Source organism: Amblyomma americanum, chromosome 11 (assembly GCF_052857255.1).
Source record: "Amblyomma americanum isolate KBUSLIRL-KWMA chromosome 11, ASM5285725v1, whole genome shotgun sequence".
Taxonomy (NCBI): Eukaryota; Metazoa; Arthropoda; class Arachnida; order Ixodida; family Ixodidae; genus Amblyomma; species Amblyomma americanum.
The window spans coordinates 5,528,564-5,548,681 of record NC_135507.1 but is presented as its reverse complement, the minus strand read 5'-3'; the positions used below and the strand labels follow the sequence as shown (position 1 = coordinate 5,548,681).

At 43.9% G+C, this 20,118-nt stretch overlaps 2 protein-coding genes across 9 annotated transcripts in view; one reads left to right on the top strand and one right to left on the bottom strand.

The window, feature by feature from the left end:
* The window catches only part of LOC144111300 (sodium-coupled monocarboxylate transporter 2-like), a 41,314-nt gene extending 39,071 nt beyond the window's left edge, over positions 1–2,243 (bottom strand). The window contains exon 1 of one of the 5 annotated variants that reach the window (XR_013310022.1): positions 2,042–2,243. Coding sequence is in view for 3 of the 5 variants with exons in the window: in XM_077644553.1 (XP_077500679.1) it covers positions 2,042–2,114 (73 nt within the window). In the remaining 2 variants the exon portion in view is untranslated. The remainder of the gene's footprint in view (positions 1–2,041) is intronic. The other 4 variants (XM_077644553.1, XM_077644552.1, XM_077644551.1 and 1 more) reach the window with 4 other exon arrangements.
* Positions 1–20,118, top strand: part of LOC144111304 (lysosomal protective protein-like) — a 268,952-nt gene that overhangs the window by 229,953 nt on the left and 18,881 nt on the right. The window lies entirely within an intron of this gene.

Genomic DNA, 20,118 nt, shown 5'->3' with positions numbered 1-20,118 from the left:
TTCCAATCGACACGCAGTCTATGTCGTTCTCGCTAAGAGCTGAATTTCTAAAACATAAGAACAACAAGCGGATGAAATTCCCAGCTTTCCAATCCAGTGATATGACGACTCATAAGCCACAGGGAGGCGCTTATATTGAAGTGATGTAAGAATAGGCGGCGTCACACACTCCAAAATTGGTTTACGTTGCCGTCAGCCTGGTCAGTTCGTAAGAGAGACTCTACATGACCAAACAGGATGACGACTACACCTTCTGCCATACCGGCGAAAACGAAGAGAGAGCTTTGACAAAGAATTGCTAGATTAGAACGCCACAAACTGGACACTGTGATTTAACAATGCTTAGAATGACTGACTGAGAGTTTACATTGGCTGTAATCAATTTCCGATCACTAGCCTGCCATTGGTTGGACGGGGACAAAGATCTTCTTCAAAGCGAGGTGGATTTGCTTTACCAAACCCAAACTTGCATGCCACCAGAAAAGGCGAGGGTAGTTCGAGGATTCCAGTACGTCTGCTCTGCCCAAAGACGAGGCAACAGATATGCGGCCGTAGTCATGTACGCAAAGCCGGAAGTGAAAGTTGCCTCGATCGAGCTGCAAAGCAATCTGTCCCAAGCTGGAGAACTGTGCGCCGTTCGACTTCACGGCGACGTTGTATTCGTCGTGGCTTGCATATCGCTATGGACGAATGGCGTGAGTGTGTTGCAGCTCATACATAATTGGTTTCCGGCCAGATGTGAGAATTCGCCTCCACTCTTGGCCGGAGACTTCAACAAGAGCAATCTAAAAAACCCCGCTTCTATGCCAACATCGAAATGCAGTTCAACATGGTATTAGCCAACCCAGACCACATGATTACGACGCAATGGTGGACTGTATAGATTTGGTTTTTCGGTCTAGAGATATTGTGTCTGAAATTAAGTCCATTTTGAATTACTACACCGACCACAAGACAGCCCTAATCAAGTTCAAGAAAAAAGACAGGACAGAGTTGTAAATAAATAACATTCAGAGACATGTAAGAGGTGCAGTCGTTAAATAATATAGCCAACGTAGCAGCCAACTGAAGAGATTTAAGTGCAACCGACGATTAAGAGGCATGTCATAAGCACACCAACATTAATGCGAGGCCTGCTCTCAGGGTGTGTTTTCCTGGTCCGATATCCCCCGCCGCAAAAATATCTCACAGAGAAGAAGCTGTCACTTAGAGACTATTGCAGACAGGCTTTTACCCAAATCTGCACATACTAAACAAAATGCACCGTACGGTACACGCGCACTAATGTCTCTGGTGCGACGAACACTATCACATCACATGGGCCTGTAAAAACATAGACGTGGTCCCCAAAATACAAAAGCCGAGTGCGGAGTAATGGGAGGCTCTGCTATCTAGCAACCGCTGTGAAGGTCTGGTACAGACAGGTTAACGGGCGGCAGTGACCAGCGGAGCCCTGGAATGAGGGCAACTGACCATTGTTTAAAAGTGGACGAGCTCGACAGAGGAGACTCCTGCGACTACAGCCAAGGAGAGAACATCTCTGAAGATGCCCCAAAACCGCAGAGTACACTAAAGTTTTCTCCTCCTGGTTCTTTTTTTCTCCTGACTGCACTTGTGGCTGTTGGTCAGTTTTATTTATACGCTTATGATCCCCTCTATGCAATACTCTCTGTTGAAGGCGTTTAGGAGTATACTAAAAAAAATTGTAATAACCAGACGGGTTGCTTTTGACTTTTTTTTTTAAAAAATACTCGTATTAAATTCAGTAAATAAGGTGGTGTCTATTTTTAGGACTCAGAGACTAAATTCGAGAAATTTATCCTAGTGGCGCAGAGTATATGGAACACATGGCTTAATAAAAAGGATTGCAATGACAATCGTGCTATCTTCGTTATTGCGCAGCACGCTCTCTATTCCGCTGTCTATCGTTCCGTGATAACTGAAGGTAACTGTTATACAGCTGGGCCTGTGATGGTTTCGTGCTCATATAGAAAGCTAACTGTTTCATAACTCCAACTCGTCGCACATGTTGGCTCCTTACCGAGGCTCAGGGTCGTCAGGCAGCCGAAAACGACGTAGTCGCAAGATTGCGCCGAGGGGCCGTTCGCTTGCATCGTCAGAGGAAGCGTGCTGAGTTGTGCTTAGAGCACGCTAGGTAGAGGATGGCTTTTGAACTGTTTGGCGTGAGGCAAAGCGAACTTCATTAAGGGCAGCGGACGGTGTACTAGCAGGTGGAGCGAGATTGTGCAAGAGTGATCGTGGAGAGAGAGATAGAGCGTAACGAATGATGGACTAGCAGGTGGTGCGTACGCTCGCTTTAGCAGCCGTCAGGACGGCGCGAGTTTCATCGGCGGAACAGAGGGGAGAGAAAATTTTGTTGAGAGGGTACTGCTCCAGGTTCCCTTCCCCGATGTATGAGAAACGCGTTTTCGTCGATTCACTATATCAGCAGTTTAGTTCGAACAGTACAAGGATGCCCCTGTAGTCCAATAGCACACAAACTGGACCAAAGTACCAAATGTTATTTATGAACGGATGTATGTACGTCAAATGAAATGCGAACAGCGGAAAGCGTGGCGAACGGTCCATCTTATGCCGTCTGCCTGTTGTTATCAGCGATAGGCGCGCGCATCCGGTTATCGATGCTTTTGCTTCTGTTTTCTTTTGAGTTCTTTTTCGCGCTTTGCCACTGGAGCGCCACATTCATAATGTCTGGCAAATTCTGGCAAACTCTACCAAATTGACTCTCTGGCTAATTCTATTAGTCCTAGACAGTGGGCGACCTGTTTCCTTTGCAGTCTTACGTTGTGGCACGCCATTACTGCAGAGACCAACAATTCGGGCTCTCTATTTAGGTCGTACGCTTGGCATTTTAGGTTTCAAAAGACTCGTGAATGTTGGATCCCAGCGTATTTGATGTTTTCTGGTGGCTTTAAAGTTACGCCCGGTATCAGAAAAAAGCGATTCGGCAACGGCTACGATGAACACCGACCATTTCCGATCGATATTTTTTCCTTTCAGATGGGAGCCGGACACTGATAACACGGCAGTGATGGAATAAAAATCAAAGCGCGGCAAACCAGGGAGATAGAACAGCTCGCTTCACTCGGTGCCGCCAGCGAATCCACGCTGTGCAAGTTGTCGTCGGTGAAAAGCATGCATGTGGCGCTCCAGCGGCAAAGCGAGGACGCGAAAGTCCAATATAACGAAAGAAAACTATCGCAAACCGGAAGAGCGCGCCTGTAACTGATAGCGACAGGCAGACGGCCTAAGCTGGACCGTTTGCCACGCGCAATAGATAGATAGATAGATAGATAGATAGATAGATAGATAGATAGATAGATAGATAGATAGATAGATAGATAGATAGATAGATAGATAGATAGATAGATAGATAGATAGATAGATAGATAGATAGATAGATAGATAGATAGATAGATAGATAGATAGATAGATAGATAGATAGATAGATAGATAGATAGATAGATAGATAGATAGATAGATAGATAGATAGATAGATAGATAGATAGATAGATAGATAGATAGATAGATAGATAGATAGATAGATAGATAGATAGATAGATAGATAGATAGATAGATAGATAGATAGATAGATAGATAGATAGATAGATAGATAGATAGATAGATAGATAGATAGATAGATAGATAGATAGATAGATAGATAGATAGATAGATAGATAGATAGATAGATAGATAGATAGATAGATAGATAGATAGATAGATAGATAGATAGATAGATAGATAGATAGATAGATAGATAGATAGATAGATAGATAGATAGATAGATAGATAGATAGATAGATAGATAGATAAAAGATAATAGATAGATGGATGGATGGATGGATGGATGGATGGATGGACGGACGGACGGTCGGACGGACGGACGGACGGACGGACGGACTGACGGACGGACGGACGGACGGACGGGGACGGACGGACGGATGGTATGTATATGTATGTATGTATGTATGTATGTATGTATGTATGTATGTATGTATGTATGTATGTATGTATGTATGTATGTATGTATGTATGTATGTATGTATGTATGTATGTATGTATGTATGTATGTATGTATGTATTTTTATTTATTTAACACATACTGCAGGCCCTAAGTGGGCTTTAGCAGGAGGGGCGAGAGTACAGCATTTTGAATATCAATTCATCGCGGGAACATAATTAAGTAAAATACACTGAGACATGTTCAACTCTTACAATAAAACATGCATAAATACGAAACACGACTATGAGGTAGAGGACAACAATTTGTCAATGGAATCAATGGACATGATGGCATCAAAAGGCAGCTTGTTCCATTCCTCGATAGTGCGTGGATAAAAAGAATATTTAAAGGCATTAGTTTTAGTTTGATACGGCATTAAAGAATGTGCGTAATGATGTCTTGTGGTACGAGCTGCAAGGGGTGCAAGGGTAAGGTCGGAACTCATGGTGAGTTTGTTGTTTTTAAGCAGAAATAGAAATTTTATTCTCTGGATTTTTTTTACGTATTTGCAGTAGTGGGATGGAATTTTCTTTCATTAAAATGGAAGGAGAGCCAGATGTGCGATATTCAGAAAAGATGAAGCGCACGGCTTTCCGCTGTAAAGCCTCAAATGCCTTAATATTTTTTTGGTATAAGGGTCCCAGACTGTGCAAGCATACTCTAGTTTGGGTCTTATGAGGCTGTAGTATGCTCTTTTATCCGGGAAGGAACGTTTTTAAGTTTGTGGCGAACAAGTCCAAGTTTTCTGTAGGAGGATGAGCATGTATTGGCAATATAACTGTTCCAACATAGATTACTAGTTATGGTAACACCGAGGTATTTATATTCATTAACTTCTACAAGAGGATGCGATGGGAGGGTGTAAGGAAATAAGTGTACAATTTTTTTGTTGGTGATTTTCATAAAAGTTGTTTTCGCGGAATTAAGCTGCATATCTCAATCACTGCACCATGTGTAAATTTTCTGGAGGCTAGAGTTAAGGAAGATATGGTCTTTAGGGCTGTTAATTTCATTGAGCAAAATGCAATCATCAGCAAAGAGCCTAATTTGGACCGGTTCAGATATAACAGTAATGATATCATTTATATAAATCAGAAACAACAACGGGCCTAGCACACTATCTTGTGGAACACCTGAAGTTACTGGTAAAGAATTTGAATGATAACCGTCAATGCTAACAAACTGTACACGGTTGGTGAGATATGTCGAAACCCACGTGATTACAAATTTAGGAAGACCAATTAGCTCAAGCTTATTTATTAGCTTAGCATGTGACACAACATCAAAAGCTTTTTGAAAATCTAAAAAAAATGGCATCGACCTGCCCCGTGTGGTTAAGGAATGTTGTAAAGCTGTGAATAACCCATGTTAACTGAGTCACAGTGGATAAGCCTTTCCTAAAGCCATGTTGAACAGAAGAAAGTACACCATTGTCATTTAGAAATTTGGTTATGTAGTTAGCTAAGTAGTTGGTTTGGTTAAATAGTTTGGTTGTGTAGTTAGCTATGTATGTTCAGCTGCTTTACTTTTCTGGAAGGCGGTGGCGTTTGTCGGCTTTACCGGAAGTGATTCCTCCGCGATTTTTCTTGGATATGGTGTCTTTCCCGATGTTACGCAAATAAAACCTCACCAGGTATCTACACCTTGACTTCCTTCCACTAATGTTAAAACCTCTTTTTGCTTTACCTTTTTTGCTGCATTATGTGTAAGCTTTCTCTAATATTAAAGGAAGAATTGTTGAAGTGTCCGACATAGCATGTGACGTTTCAGTCCCAAGCACGCACGTATAATCTGAACAAATCGCATGCGTTTAACAAAAATGAGATTGCTTTTGTAGTTCCTCTAGAGGAATATCTCCCTCAGTCTTATTTTTCCTCTCACCGTAATATCCAGTTAACACGATAAAATTGTTCAGATTTAACTTGTCGAGTAAGCCTTGTCTGCATTTATTTTTCGCTTCAAATTTACTGTGATGTCCGGTCCTGCGCCTCGACTCTTGAAAACACTACGGAGCCACATATTCCCCCTCTGCCTTAACAGGAATTTTATGATTGCTAGGGTGCATCATTAAAGTGAGCTAATTTTGTTTGGGTCGTGCCAACTGTCAGGTTTGCTACAATATTTATATCTTTTCGCGACCGGTTTACTTCTTCAAGCTGGCTGTCACAAATGCGTGTCTTTGAGTATTGATGACCTCGAAAGCAAATGCTATGTACACCGCGGATGCAATTATAACAGCTAAGGATTAGGCTTAGAAGGCTGGCGACGAAATATAAAACGTGGCGCCAGTTTCATGCACGAACCGCTACCGGCTGGACATGTCTTCATCACTTGGTGTCCACATCATCTGCAGACAGCTTCGTTGTATTAAAATGTACCGAAAGGCTTTATCAGAATCAAAATGTGAGTGGTGCTGCTCGAAAACGCGGGCAGTCGAAATGCTTGAACGAAAAGAATGAAAAGACTACATATTTTGTTGCGAAAGCGCTACTTAACACAGTCAAACTCAGCCAATAATCTTGCGGCTTGCATGATCTTGCGGTTGCCGTTGGCCAACCTGCAGAAATAAAATAAATATTGCCGCTTTTGGGTTTCAAACCCACGGCGGCGCTAACAGATCATCTCCGCTGGCAACTTCACGAAAGCACTATGCTGTCGCCACTTTTTTTCTTTATTTCTTGTTCACGCTAAAAGAAAAGGTTACAGCAGTAGCAGAGCAAAATAACAACTGATTAATATTCTGAGTGGCAGTCGCAATTGAGGCTGCCGTGTCAAACACACTCTCGCGCTGTGGATTACACGTCGTTGTCTCCATCAACTTCCAACTGCGCGCAAAAGCTTTCGCACGACCACTCGGTTTAACTACGTTAAAACCCTACCGTTTTTTTCATAATTCGTTAAGTAGCTTGTACTACGGACAAAACCAGCAAAGACGCTGGCTGGCGACTAATTCTGTCCACCACCGGTTATTAAGTGGGTGGCGATCTTCCATTAGGCGAAACGTGTTTGCATTTCGACTCCATCAAAATGCGGCCGGCCCTGCCAGGATTGAAATTCGACCTTGCGTTCGATAGTGAAACGCAACTGCAATCAAGCCAGTGCCACGGGTCAAGCTTATAAGATTTTGGAAATTATAAGATTTTGGTATAATTGTTTTTTTAAACTGTACTCTAATTTTACGCTGCAAGAGCCTAAGCTCTGTGATGGTGGGAAAAGACGCCCTTAAGCATTCCGTATTTTACATCCTTCGCAGTTAAAAAAGAAAAAAATCTACTATTGAATAACCGCCAGTAAGCGCTCTTTGCCTGGGTTCGAACCCGACCGCGGCGGCGGCGTTTCGACGAAGGCGAAACGCAAAGGCGCCCGTGTGCTGTGCGATGTCAGTACACGTTAAAAATACCCAAGTGGTCGAAATTGTTCTGGAGCCTCCCCTACGGCGTCTCTTTCTTCCTTTCTTCTTTCACTACTTCCTTTATGCTTTCCGTTACGGCGCGGCTCAGATGTCGGCCGAGATGTGAGACAGATACGGTGCCTTTTCCTTTCCCCAAAAACCAATTTTATTGAATGTTTGTGCATCATTAACCTACGCCACCCTTTATTATGTTTTGTGTTTTGCCTTCCACGCTTCCATTACACTACACCGGACACACGCCCATAATGATGGGCGGTCGTTCGCACGTGCGTTGTGCGCTCAAAAGAGAGAGAGAAATAACATTTATTTGCACCCGTCAAAAGGTTGATGGGTATCCGAGGCTCCGCTCGGTCCCACCCATGTCCTCCCCCTGAGCCGTCGACAGAGATCTCTTGGATCTCAGCAGCGGCTTTGTTCGCTCAAAGCAGCGGGCAAAGCAGCTGCGCGTAGCAGATGCATAAATTGGCTGAAAATTGGTTTTTGGGCAACGGAAATGGCGCAGTATCTATCTCACATATCGGCGGACGCCTGAACCGCGCCGTAATGGAAGGGATAAACGATGGACTGCGAGATGAAAGGAAGAAAGAGGTGCCGTAGTGGAGGGCTCCGGAATAATTTCGACCACCTGGGGATCTTCAACGTGCACTGACATATCGCACAGCACATGGGCGTCTTTGCGTTTCGCCTCCATTGAATCACTGCCGGTTCGGGTTCGAATCCGGGTACTTCGAATCAGTAGCCAAGCGCCGTAACCTTTGAGCCACCGCGGTGGGTACGAACGCTTGATGTAAAAGAATTTTTGCAACTCCTCCATCCTGCCGAACACGAGTGTATCCAATAAAAAATTAATTTCAGTTAAAGGAGTTGCTGTACACAACTCAGTTCTGCTGACACAATGAAAAAAATTATGAAGTACTGCTGCTGGTTCGCTTTCCATTATTTCGGTAAACATGTATGTAAGTTTTAGCCCAGTGATTGCGCATATTGCGATTCCGAAAGTCCGCAGTTTGTGAAAGTTTTAGCGCCAATGGTTTGCGAAACTGTGGGGTGCTATATATATATATAATTTTATCTTGTATGGCTAGGTAGATGGGTTTGGCTGGAAATTTTCCGTACGTATTGGGCGAAAAACCTGTTTTAGTAGAAAATAACGTGCATTTAGAAAACGTGCTTGGAAATTTTGAAAACCCTTTAACACTCAGTATGCATTACTGCCAGAAAACGCGCTCAAGAACTAACACCGACTCGCTCTGTTCACGACAGCAGAAACACCATGTTTCAAAGTTAGGCAGAAAATTACCGCATTATTCCAAAATGTTTAGAATATAACGTATGACCGGAACTCTTAGTGCCGTGAAATTAAAGCTTCGAGGCAGCATTTGAATGCTTGATGTTTAAATCGGCTCAAGAATATAATCCGTCGGAAGCTCATTTACGTTAAGGGAACATTCGAGATTCATGTACATGAGTAGGACAAGTCGTCCGGCTAGTTGGTGTAATCCTTCGTGCATGGTAAATTTTCGCGAACACACACACACACACACACACACACACACACACACACACACACACACACACACACACACACACACACACACACACACACACACACACACACACACACACACACACACACACACACACACACACACACACACACACACACACACACACACACACACACACACACACACACACACACGCACACACACAGGGTACAGGATAGGCGCATGTACAGCCTTTGCCAAAAGTAACCGGACGATGGTGGTTTGTTTCTTAGCCGCGTAACGAAGCACTTATGGCAGCTCATAAGATTTAAATATGTGTAAAGTAAGGTTAACCGTTGTCGTTACGTTGTGACGTCTTTCAGTCTTGAGGTGTGCCGCAAGGGCTCCACTACATGGCTGGGAAGCAAAAACCTGCTGCTCGGTTACTTTTGGCAAAGGTAGTACATGATCGGTAAAGAAGGATCTAAGCATATGGCGAAACCTACTCGCAGTAACATCAGTTTGAAAAGTGCGTTTTTAAGAGCCTCAATGTAAGGACACGCTAGTTAAAAAGTGAAGAAATTTGTTGACTGTAGAACTAACCGAAGTCACATATATAGCCGTAAAAATAGATGCACGGCAGTAGCACTTTCTCACTAAAAACAAAACGCGCTATTTTTGTTGTTATAATAAGATATGAGCATATCTTTCTGCCTTATATTAGCTTATCGTCGTCACTGGTCTGGAAACATCCAGAAACGTTTTTGCCTGCGATGAGGCAGCGTCGGTAGTTCAGCGTTTTCGTAGTGTTGCCTTTTTCAGGCTTCTGCTGCGTACAACGTAGGCCACCTGTGTCACTCATTTTTGCATTTAGTTGTATTGGTCGTGGCATTGTTCGTAGTGACAGCAATGCGAATGCTGTCCGTGCATGCTAAGCGTTGTAATTCATGCTGCATACTTGCCTTATCGGGCGCTCCGACAATGCAGCGCCAGCGCTCGGTCTCCCTCCCCGCAGACATGGAGGCAAGTGGCGGCCTGTTCTGTTGATGATCCCGTGCCCGATCAGTGTCCCGTGGCTCTGCTTTTGCGTTCAATCCTGAAGGGGAGCCGTGATTTCAGAACTTCAGAACGGCTTGCTCGCAGAGTAGCATTTCATCTTGGAGCACCGTGCCTAGCCTCATGAAGTAAAGGGCTTTCCTTTGATTTGTCAAAGATGACCTTCTTAATATTTAGCCATTCCATTCTCTTTTCGATTCCTATTTTACTCCTTAATTAGCTATACAGAGAGTACTACCATCTGTCCAACGTTCAACTGTACCGCCATCTGAGTGTAGACGGGCGAAATTCTTAGAGATCCCCACGTTAGGGTAGCATTCTGGACATCACCTAGGTAACCTGCTTGCCTCTCCGTTCTTCTCTCTATCTCTTGTTAGTAGGGGTACAGCATGTGTTTTCGCCTCCTAGAATGAGGACACAAACCGCACGTTGAATCTGGCACTGCCAACAGCAATGATTTATTTCTCCTCTATCGTACGTTTGTTGCTTTCGAAGTTCGTCAGACTCGTTCTGCATGAAGGCTGTGAGCTGCAGTGGCAGATACAGACTGCTTACAAAACATCCCTAATTGCATGCTTCCTGCGAGACTTAGTGTAGTCGATCAGATGTGATTCATCCCGAATTCACGGCTGCCCTGGGCCTGCAAGTAATTACCGCGTAGAAAGCACGGCGAATAGCTTACCAAACATTCCTAAATGCACGCCTCATGCGAGGCTCTGTTAAACCGGGGATAGCGCTCTTCCTGTGGTGTCTCCCTGCGCTAAAAGCGAATCAGTTTAAACGCTCGGATGTGACTCACTCAGAATTGACGTCTGCCCTGGCTGCAAGTAGATGCCGCGTAGAAAGCATGGCGATGCTTTTTCCCGCTTAGCTGCAACATGCTTCGAATTTTGATGCAAAATTCATTCAACTCCTTTATTTCCGCCGCTTTTTGTCCACACGTTTTGTACGTACGTTTTCCGTCCGTGGAGAGCTGAACTTCAACGAGCAGCGCAAGCGCACAAGGTGCTGCTTTATCATCATCATCATCATCATTTATTTATTTATTTATTTATTTATTTATTTATTTATTTATTAATTCAGGTACCTACAGCGCCCGTTGAGGTCTTTTTTTGTAGTGGGGATACAGCTGCAAAACATAAATCGTCATGCAGATGACACTGTGTAAAAAACAAACAAGCAAACAAACAATAAAAATACAACGCCTTCCAATACTGAGCAAACCGATAACAAAGAATCATGAAAGCAAAAAAGACGTAAAAGGCATATTGTAATATGAACAAGCGCATGCATGAAATATTCGAAAACGCACAGAAAAACACACACACACGCGCGCACACACACACACACACACACACACACACACACACACACACACACACACACACACACACACACACGCGCGCACACGCGCACACGCGCACACGCACACACGCACACACGCGCACACGCACACACGCGCACACGCACACACACACACACACACACACACACACACACACACACACACACACACACACACACACACACACACACACACACACACACACACACACACACACACACACACACACACACACACACACACACACACACACACACACACACACACACACAGTGACATAGGCACACACACATATATGCACACATTACAGCTAGGCTATTAAAGATCACATCCACACAGCAGCAGCACGAAAAGAGTACCAAATTCACAGCATATAGTATAAAAAGGGCTGAATGTAGAAGGTTGAAATACCCATTGAAGCAGTAAGGATTTACCAACCATCGCCCTATTAAAACAAATGGTGTGGTTGATTGCACAAAACTGGTGTTGTGATTGAAAACCTGTGCTGGTTACGCCTATTTCAACATTTAACAAGCACTCCTTTAGCCCTAGTACGAGCTGAGTAAATATATTTTGAGGCTTTGTAAAATGCAATCAAACATTTTGAGGTAGTAAGGCTTCTATATTTTCGCATTATACTTTCAATCGCTGTTTTCTGACTTGGAGACAAGCGCGCAAGAGATAAATTATAAGCTGCCATACGAGGCCGCAATTTGTCCTATGAGGCCTGGCTCTCACAATAAGGAAGAAACTTTAATCTGCCGACAACTATGCATGTCAACTTTTTTAATGCGAATGCATTATATGGCTCATCGGCAACTAAACCCATGCGTCCGGCGTAGTTGTACACTACCCGTGGTCCCAAAAACAACGTAGTCTCGCAATAGACCATAAGATGAAGTTGCGTCCAGGAACCGAGTGACATCTAAAGCAAAGATATACAATATTTCTTCTGAAGGTAGGGAGAATTCAACCAAGGACCTTCAGATTGCGAGGCGAGCACGCAACCGATAGGACAAAGAACCGCATAGCCGTTTAGCGAATGAATGGGAATCTAGTGAATGGATTTCCTTGCGACTGTATGCTAATGAGTACGTGTGTCTTTAGAAAAGAAGGAATCTTAATGAACTTCGGAACGGAACTCACAATCAGGCAATGCTTTCGCATTCAATGCACATAGGTACTCTTAAGTGCCGTCCGCAATATTTTGAAATATAAAGATATAAAGCATTAACTCTGTTCTTATTAGTGAACTTTTGAAGTGTTTTGCTACGGGCGAATTGAAGCTGCATAAAAAGAACGTATGCAACTCGAATTTTGGGCACAGCGCGTGCCTCTTCCTTCATGCAGATTTCTGGCTGCACATGAAATGCAGATCACTTGGGACAGTCTAGAAAAGGGATGGGTAATATAAAAAGAGCTAGAAAGTAAGTGGACTTCAGAAAGTATATAAATAATAGAGTTCAAATGAGACCAACCCGTGTGTGATACCGTCTGCATACGTCTTACGTTGTGTCGCTTCGCAAGGCAAACATTTTACTGCAAAAAAAGCTCAAGTAAAAGTAGTTCCACCACTTGGCCAACACCTGCAGGTAAGGGATTGGGTGGAGAGGTGGCTGGTGTGTGATGCTTCTGTAGGAAACTGGAGTCTGCCTCATCTTCTTGCAATTGGAAACCTCGTGGAGATAGAGGGTAGGCGGATAGATGGTGAATGGCTCTCATGAAGGGTAATTTGGGTAGGTGGGCGACGGCACTTCTGGAGGTGCGCGTGGGTGGGCAGTCCCTCAGTTTGGGCGGTGTGGTTGAAAGACCGCCAGTGGGCAGTGCTTCTGCAGCATGGACGCTTCACTAACCGACGCTTTACAGGGACAACACCGGCGTGTTTGCCAAGTGCCACTGGTGTGGTTTTCGCAGTAAAAATATGACTGCAAATGCATATGCAGAAGCTAGTGGCATTATGTTTTCTGAGTCAGAACAGTGGGAATGAACTGAACCGCAGAAGGTTTACATTTCAACCATCGACAATGATCAATTCACTTGTTCTTAATAACGTAAACTGCAAATATATCTAGCGGTAATTTTTACAGACACAAGCGATCACGCCTGAAAAATGTGTACACTCAAATATATCTGTGCCATCGTGATATATTTGTCGAATTTGTCGTAAAATTGTACTGCAGGGCAACAAAAGTAAGGTTGCAAGCTGTGCGAGCGTATTCACATCAGGGCCGCATCCCACGGAGCTAACGTAGCGGCTGTGTTTGCTGCAGGAAACATGGGAAAATACTCGACACCTGCTGGCTTTGCGTGGCACACCTTTTAGGAGGAATGAAGGTGGGCATGGCTGTTCTGCCATGTAGGAAGACGTTAGATAAAACAAGGTAGGCTCTTCTATTGCAAGACATAAATTTGCTTACAAATTTGTTTCATTTTCAATTCTACCTGTGAAAGGTGTACCCTTAAATGTGTAGAGCATGACTTGTTTGATAGGTGCGTCGGGACTTAACGAGCTTAACGGGTGAGCGAAATATGGGGATGCATCTTAGAACCATACCTTGCAGTGACTCTTTTAGTGCTGCTACAAAATTATTATTATTTTTTCCGACATTGCGTGCCGCCACTTTTTGTGATAGGTAGCCAGTTAGATAGAGGAATAGAAAGCTGGAAGGATGGATCCATACAGGCGACTTTTACGACAGTGACGCCGAGTGTGGTGGTGCCTAGAACTACTCTATGAAGTATCGGCCTGCATGGAGCCATATCGTTTTCTCATTTGCGGGAGTGGTTCACCGATAAATTTAGACGTTATTGCCAAAATTTCGTTCTAAATAGAAATTTCAGGAGCACTGTTACATGAAGGTTTGCACGAGATTAGGAGGGGCCAGGTGCATTTTAGCGACTTCTCTGGTGGAAGCAATGCATAAAGCGCTTGGAAAGTTTCGGCGCTGTAATTAAACGCTAGCAGGACCATGATAGCACATCTATTTTCAGATATCGAACATATTTAGCTAAAAATATTATTTGCATGTACAAGAAAGACACATGTAAATACGGAACATTTTTTTGTTAGCAAACATCGCTAAGCAGACATGGCTAAGGGCACGTTTGAAGAACGAACATTTTTTACATAAATGCCTCGATCTTATCTGGCTTAATTGCAGCACGCGCGTGTGAGGATATGGCGCTGAGTTATTCTCGAAAGCTACTACCATTTATCGCCTCCGCACCCGGCTGTGCATACGCACCAGCGTGGCGGCACAACATGCACCATTACTGCCACCTTTGTGCATGACTCATGCGCTTCTGGCTGGCGTACAATGCCTCCTGTTGATACGGTCATATAAACCTGACGACCGTCACATATCGCTGCGGTATACATGAAAATGTATTGCGTCTGCCAGTGGACAGAGTCGTCCGAGTTTGCGTTTCCCACAAAATTACAAACTGAGAGGTGTGCGTAATGACTAAATAAACTACTTCGGAAGCTTTCACGGGGAACTGGCCATCTAGGGTACGTTTAGGCGACGCGATTATTTCTTCGCTTCGAGGCACAGCGGAGCCGGCCTAAGCAGTCCAGCTGCGGGGATCAGAATCTGGAGCCTCAACTGTGAGGCACTGTTCTGCGTCCGTTATCAGTGGGTGACGGCTGAGTTGTGGAACGCGAGCCGCACTTGTTTTATTTTTTTTGCTCCTCTTTGTGTAGCGCTGTTTTTGTACTGACAAAATTAGATACGTAAGGTCACTGCGCCGGTGTAGTTTTGCTGCTCGAATTCCTCTGATAACGAGGACGCTGACGGACGTTTTTCATGGTCACTTTAGCGGTTAACGTCACATTAGAAATGGTTTTGTCAGAAATAATATTTTTTAAGCACATTGGCTCTGCGCAAGTATACTCTGCTTCTATGAAAACACCTGACGTTTTGTAAAGATGGCAATGAATATTTTTTTTATTGCATTCAGCCCTTATCTCCCAGCTCACCAACAGACTGAACCCTCCTACAGAAACGGCGCGGCGTTGCTTGACGCCGGAAGTGAAACAAAAATCATAAAATGGGATACGACCTTCCTAAGAATCTACCCTCGGTGTCCGCTAAACAGGCGGGGGAATTAGATGGCTGTTCGCAAGGTGACCTCTGGCGGGCACCAGTGAAGCCAAGATAACCGTGTGCTGTGTTCTTGGTCTTTAACACATCCAAAGTGGCACAATCGGAGCGCGAAATTGACTACGCGGATAGACATCTGTCCCGCATAAACGCTTAGCCTGGAAATATGGTAAAAGCACTGCACGATACTGACATTTATCCACGAGACACACAAGTTAGGAGCATTATATAAATGCTCAACAATACGGGACACTGTTTGCCATAAGCTTCGAGGCTTCGTGTTAAAGACGCAGCGTACCTTTTACCTTTTTTGAGGGGGAGGAGAACTTTAATGGAACAGGAGAGGCCTGCCTGTTTGTCGGCCTGGCAGGGGGGGGGGGGAGGGGGGGGGGGTTGGTTATAAAAAATAGTGTCTCCACAAAACAAATTAAACATTCAAATCATGCAAAAAATTGTTTGCTGGATCAGGTATAAATAAAGCTTGATGGCAAGCTGTTCCAAACTCGGATAGTCCGAACAAACAAACAGCAATAATAAACGTCCTCTCTAAGAGTTTCTTGACCTTCACACTGCGGTCCAGTTGTTTCGGTGGGTAAGTTGGCGGCTGTAATATATTTTCGTTGTTTATGCGGTTCCAGAGTAGCAAATGGTGTGCAAGAATTTCAATCTAAGATTTCTTCTGCGGTCACTCAGTTCTCGCCATTTTAGATCGCATTTGCTGTTTGTCATGGTTAGAGTCTCACAAAAGACACTCGTGCAGTATTTTCGGACTCCAACTGGTCTTAACGAGATTACTTTTTTTCGTATCGACCGCTAATTCTGCAGTACTGCACTGTCCTCTGCTGCCCCTACAGAGCCGGTTGTGTTGTGACGAAAGCAGTCGCGCAGGGCTACAGAGAATGCAGTGTTTACGAAAACGCCCAGGAAGATTTTTTTTTCTATATTTGCACCTATACTCGGTTTTCACCTATCGGCGCGGGAGAGAGTTGGAAGTGCCAGCGTCAGAGTGGTCTCTTAGGGTCAGCGTAGCCGCCAGTGAAACGTGAACCGCACACTCTCCCCCAGCACATCGCTATCTCCGGCCAACGCGCACAACTTCTGCAACGTAAGCTGAACACGGCAGGTCTCTTTAGAAAAACAGCCTTGCCACGAACCCAGAAGTCACAGGGCTGTCCTCTCACGACGCAGCGGTACTTGGAACAAGGTGAGTTTTCTCTCCGACGTAGCCTGAAGAATTTTGACCCGTGCGGTCCTATCTTCAAGTGTAATGGCCACATCGTACGGGTAGCCTTGAAGCTGTTTACGAAATGTTAATTGAAACGCAAATAACTGAGTCAAGTTTCACTTGCCTCGAGGTGGAGCTGAATTGCATTTTGTCTTCCTGGGGCGTACATTTCTTCCGTGAACATGATGAAGAATCCTCGAGGATTTGAACAGAAAACAAGAAAGAACGAAATTATGTTCCGCCGTTTAAGACGTGCTTAAAACAAGCGTAGGTACCTTGCTACCATCGAGTTTTAACAGTACTGCATTTCCTCTGGTGCTTTCACATTACAATGCATTGGAATAAAAAACAAATACTTCTGCCACCACGTGCGCCTCATTCATGAGTAAATCATACTATGAATGCAAAATCTGCGAGGGGAGATGTGCTTTCGAACGCAACTTTTTCCCGCCTAAGACAACACACTGATGAAGGATCTTTTCAAAGCGCCATATTAACCATTGAAATGAGCTTCTGTTTGCAATCGACCTAAAACAAATTATGCATTTGCTTTCCTGGAACACTACAGTACAACAAGCCTTTTACATTAGATCATACTGACTTACCCATCCGGTCGTTAAGAGCTGCACGTCCATTGGCGAAGAATGCAAAGAGAGTAGAATTCGAGCGAAATTGTTACATTGTTATTGCCGTCTAGATTTTCTCTTTTGGAACTAGTTAAATCATTACCTTTCATCGGCGCCTACTTTTCTAGGTTTGTTATTATGGGAAGCCGTAAACTAAACTAACTTAGTGGCTACAGCGTTCGGTAGCGGAATTGAATCCCAGCTATGGCGGTCGCGTTTCGATAAAGGCGAATTGATAAAACGTTCCTGTTCTCTGTGATGTCAGTGGACGTTAACGAACCACACTTGAGGAAACTTAATACGGAAACCTGCGCTATGGCTTCTCTCGTAACCCATGGGCAGCTTCGCACGCAAAGCTCTACATACCATGCCGTACCATACCATACCATACCATACCATACCATACCATACCATACCATACCATACCATACCATACCATACCATACCATACCATACCATACCATCAACCCTAAAATCGGGGAAAATATTGAATTTATGTGTAGTACGACATTTTGTCTCATTTTCCAGCAGTCGCTTTCTTCGTCCTTACGGCCATTTGACTGGCAGATTGGAAAGGTTATTTCATTCTACAAAAAAAAAGTAACTGATTATCGCCGCTTAATTACAGACCAGTCTTCTTAACAGGTGTTTGCAGTGAAATCATGGGGCATGTAATATATTCTCATACTGCCAAATTTTTGTCATCACAATGTTTTTAATCCTAATCAACATGGCTCCCGCAAAGGTCGTTCTTGTGAAACACAATTTGTTCTCTGCCTAAAAAACATACATGATTGCCTCGATCATAACATTGCTACATATGTCTTATTCATAGATTTTGATAAAGCACTTGACAGCGTCCCCCATGCACGCCTTTTCTGAAACTCGCACGCTTAAATGTTCATTCTTTGGTTCTAAGTCGGATTCGTGCTTTCTTAACGAAATCTCAGTCGTCGTCGCCTTCCCATGTTTTGTCTGGCGTTTCCCAAGGTACTCTTTTGACCCCTTCTATGTCTTATCTATATAAATGATTTACCCTCTAACATCAGTTCTAACGTTCGACTATATGCTGACGACTGTGTCATCTATCGCCATATTGCAAACTAGGCCAATGTTACCAGCCTTCGAGAAGATCTTGTACGTGTCCAAGAGGGGCGTAACACCTGACTAACGTCATTAAATTTTAATAAAACCTCCATTCTTCCTTTCCACCGCCACGCAGCCAACAGAATGCTATTTATGCAATTATCAATATCCCCATTAAGTCGGTAGACTCCTGGAAATACCTCGGCATCGACTTAAGCAATGATTTAACCTGGTAGCATCACGTTCACCGTGCCACTGATTCAGCTTCATCCTACATTGGTCTAACGTCGCACATCTCCCGTATTTCCTTATATCATAAATTCTATCATACCTTTAATCACGAAGCTACATCTATCGCGCGCGCGCATAGAATTTCCCATAACAGTCGCCCTAAAGCCGTATACCCCGTGAAAGCCTGCACCGAAACATATTACCAACCTTTTTTTTCCTCAAAACAGCCTGGTACTGGAATGGCTTTCCATCTGAAGTGGATACTGTCACCAACTTCCGTCATTTCAAAACAGCCATGGAAGATCATCTCAATTCATTTAATACCTGGTTATTTGCCCACAGCTCATATAATGTCGCTTGTGAACCTTTGAGGCATTAATAAATAAAAATAAGCAAATTAATTACTCCTTAAACCAATCAAAGCACTGGATCAAATAAGTATTTTAATATTTTATGATATTAAACTTGGCTGAGACATAAAAATTCTCGCGCTTATAATTTCACCTTGCGAATAGCTTTTTGGTTACGTAGAAATGAAATTGCAACAAAGAGCTTTTTTATTTTGGACTGAGGGTGATGAAAGTGGGCGGCACTGCACTACAGACTTAAGTTGGATCCGACTATAGCCTAATGTTGCATTTTGAACTTGTTGATTGGTCATGACGGAAGCGTGCAGCGCACCAAGAGACAAGGACACAAGAAAAGAAGACATTGGATACGCGAGCGCTTGTGCGCCCCATGTGTCTTACTTTCTTTTGCCCTCGCAGCATGGCGCGCTGTACGCTTCTGACTGTTGCGTCATCTTTGAGGGGCTTTAGGGTGTGCTCTTAAGCCTTCCGAAGAATTTACCGGTATTTCATTCAGCCTTGGATTCCATAAGCATGCTTCTAGTAGGTAGCAGTCCAGCGAACGACGCTATTCAGTTTGGCTCAGCAAAAAAAAAACAACAACATAAAAACTATTAAATGAAGATATCCTGGACACGCACTGCATTGAGCTGACATGTGTATTTTCTAGAGTATGAAAGTGGTGCCAAGACAAGGAACCGTAATGAATATGGCCGTTAGCCGGATGAAGTGAGGAGGTCAGAAAGTTTGCTGGAATCATATAGCTGTCACTAATCAGGGGTCATCGGGACAGGCCTTTACCTTTCGGGACAAGAGCTTGGTTATCGTTGCTGCTAAGAAAATTGGCTGGAATTTTATAGCTGTCGCTAATCAGAGGTAATCGGACAGACCTTTACCTTGCCGGACCTCACCTTGGTTGTTGTGGTGTTGAAGATGAAGAGTCAGCTCAATTTGTGGACTAAACACGAATCCTCATGGTCCTGCGGAAACAACTCCAAGTACTGCTGAAGTGCAGAAAGTTTCTCCTTCCTTGAGTGGGTGTCAAGGATATGGGTTCTTAGCGCTGATTGCAGCGGCTATCATGCACAGGGCATATATTCAGGCCCGTTTTCGCTCAGTGTGATGGCATGTATAAAACAAATACTTGCCGAATGGAAGAAAAGAATGCAAGATTTC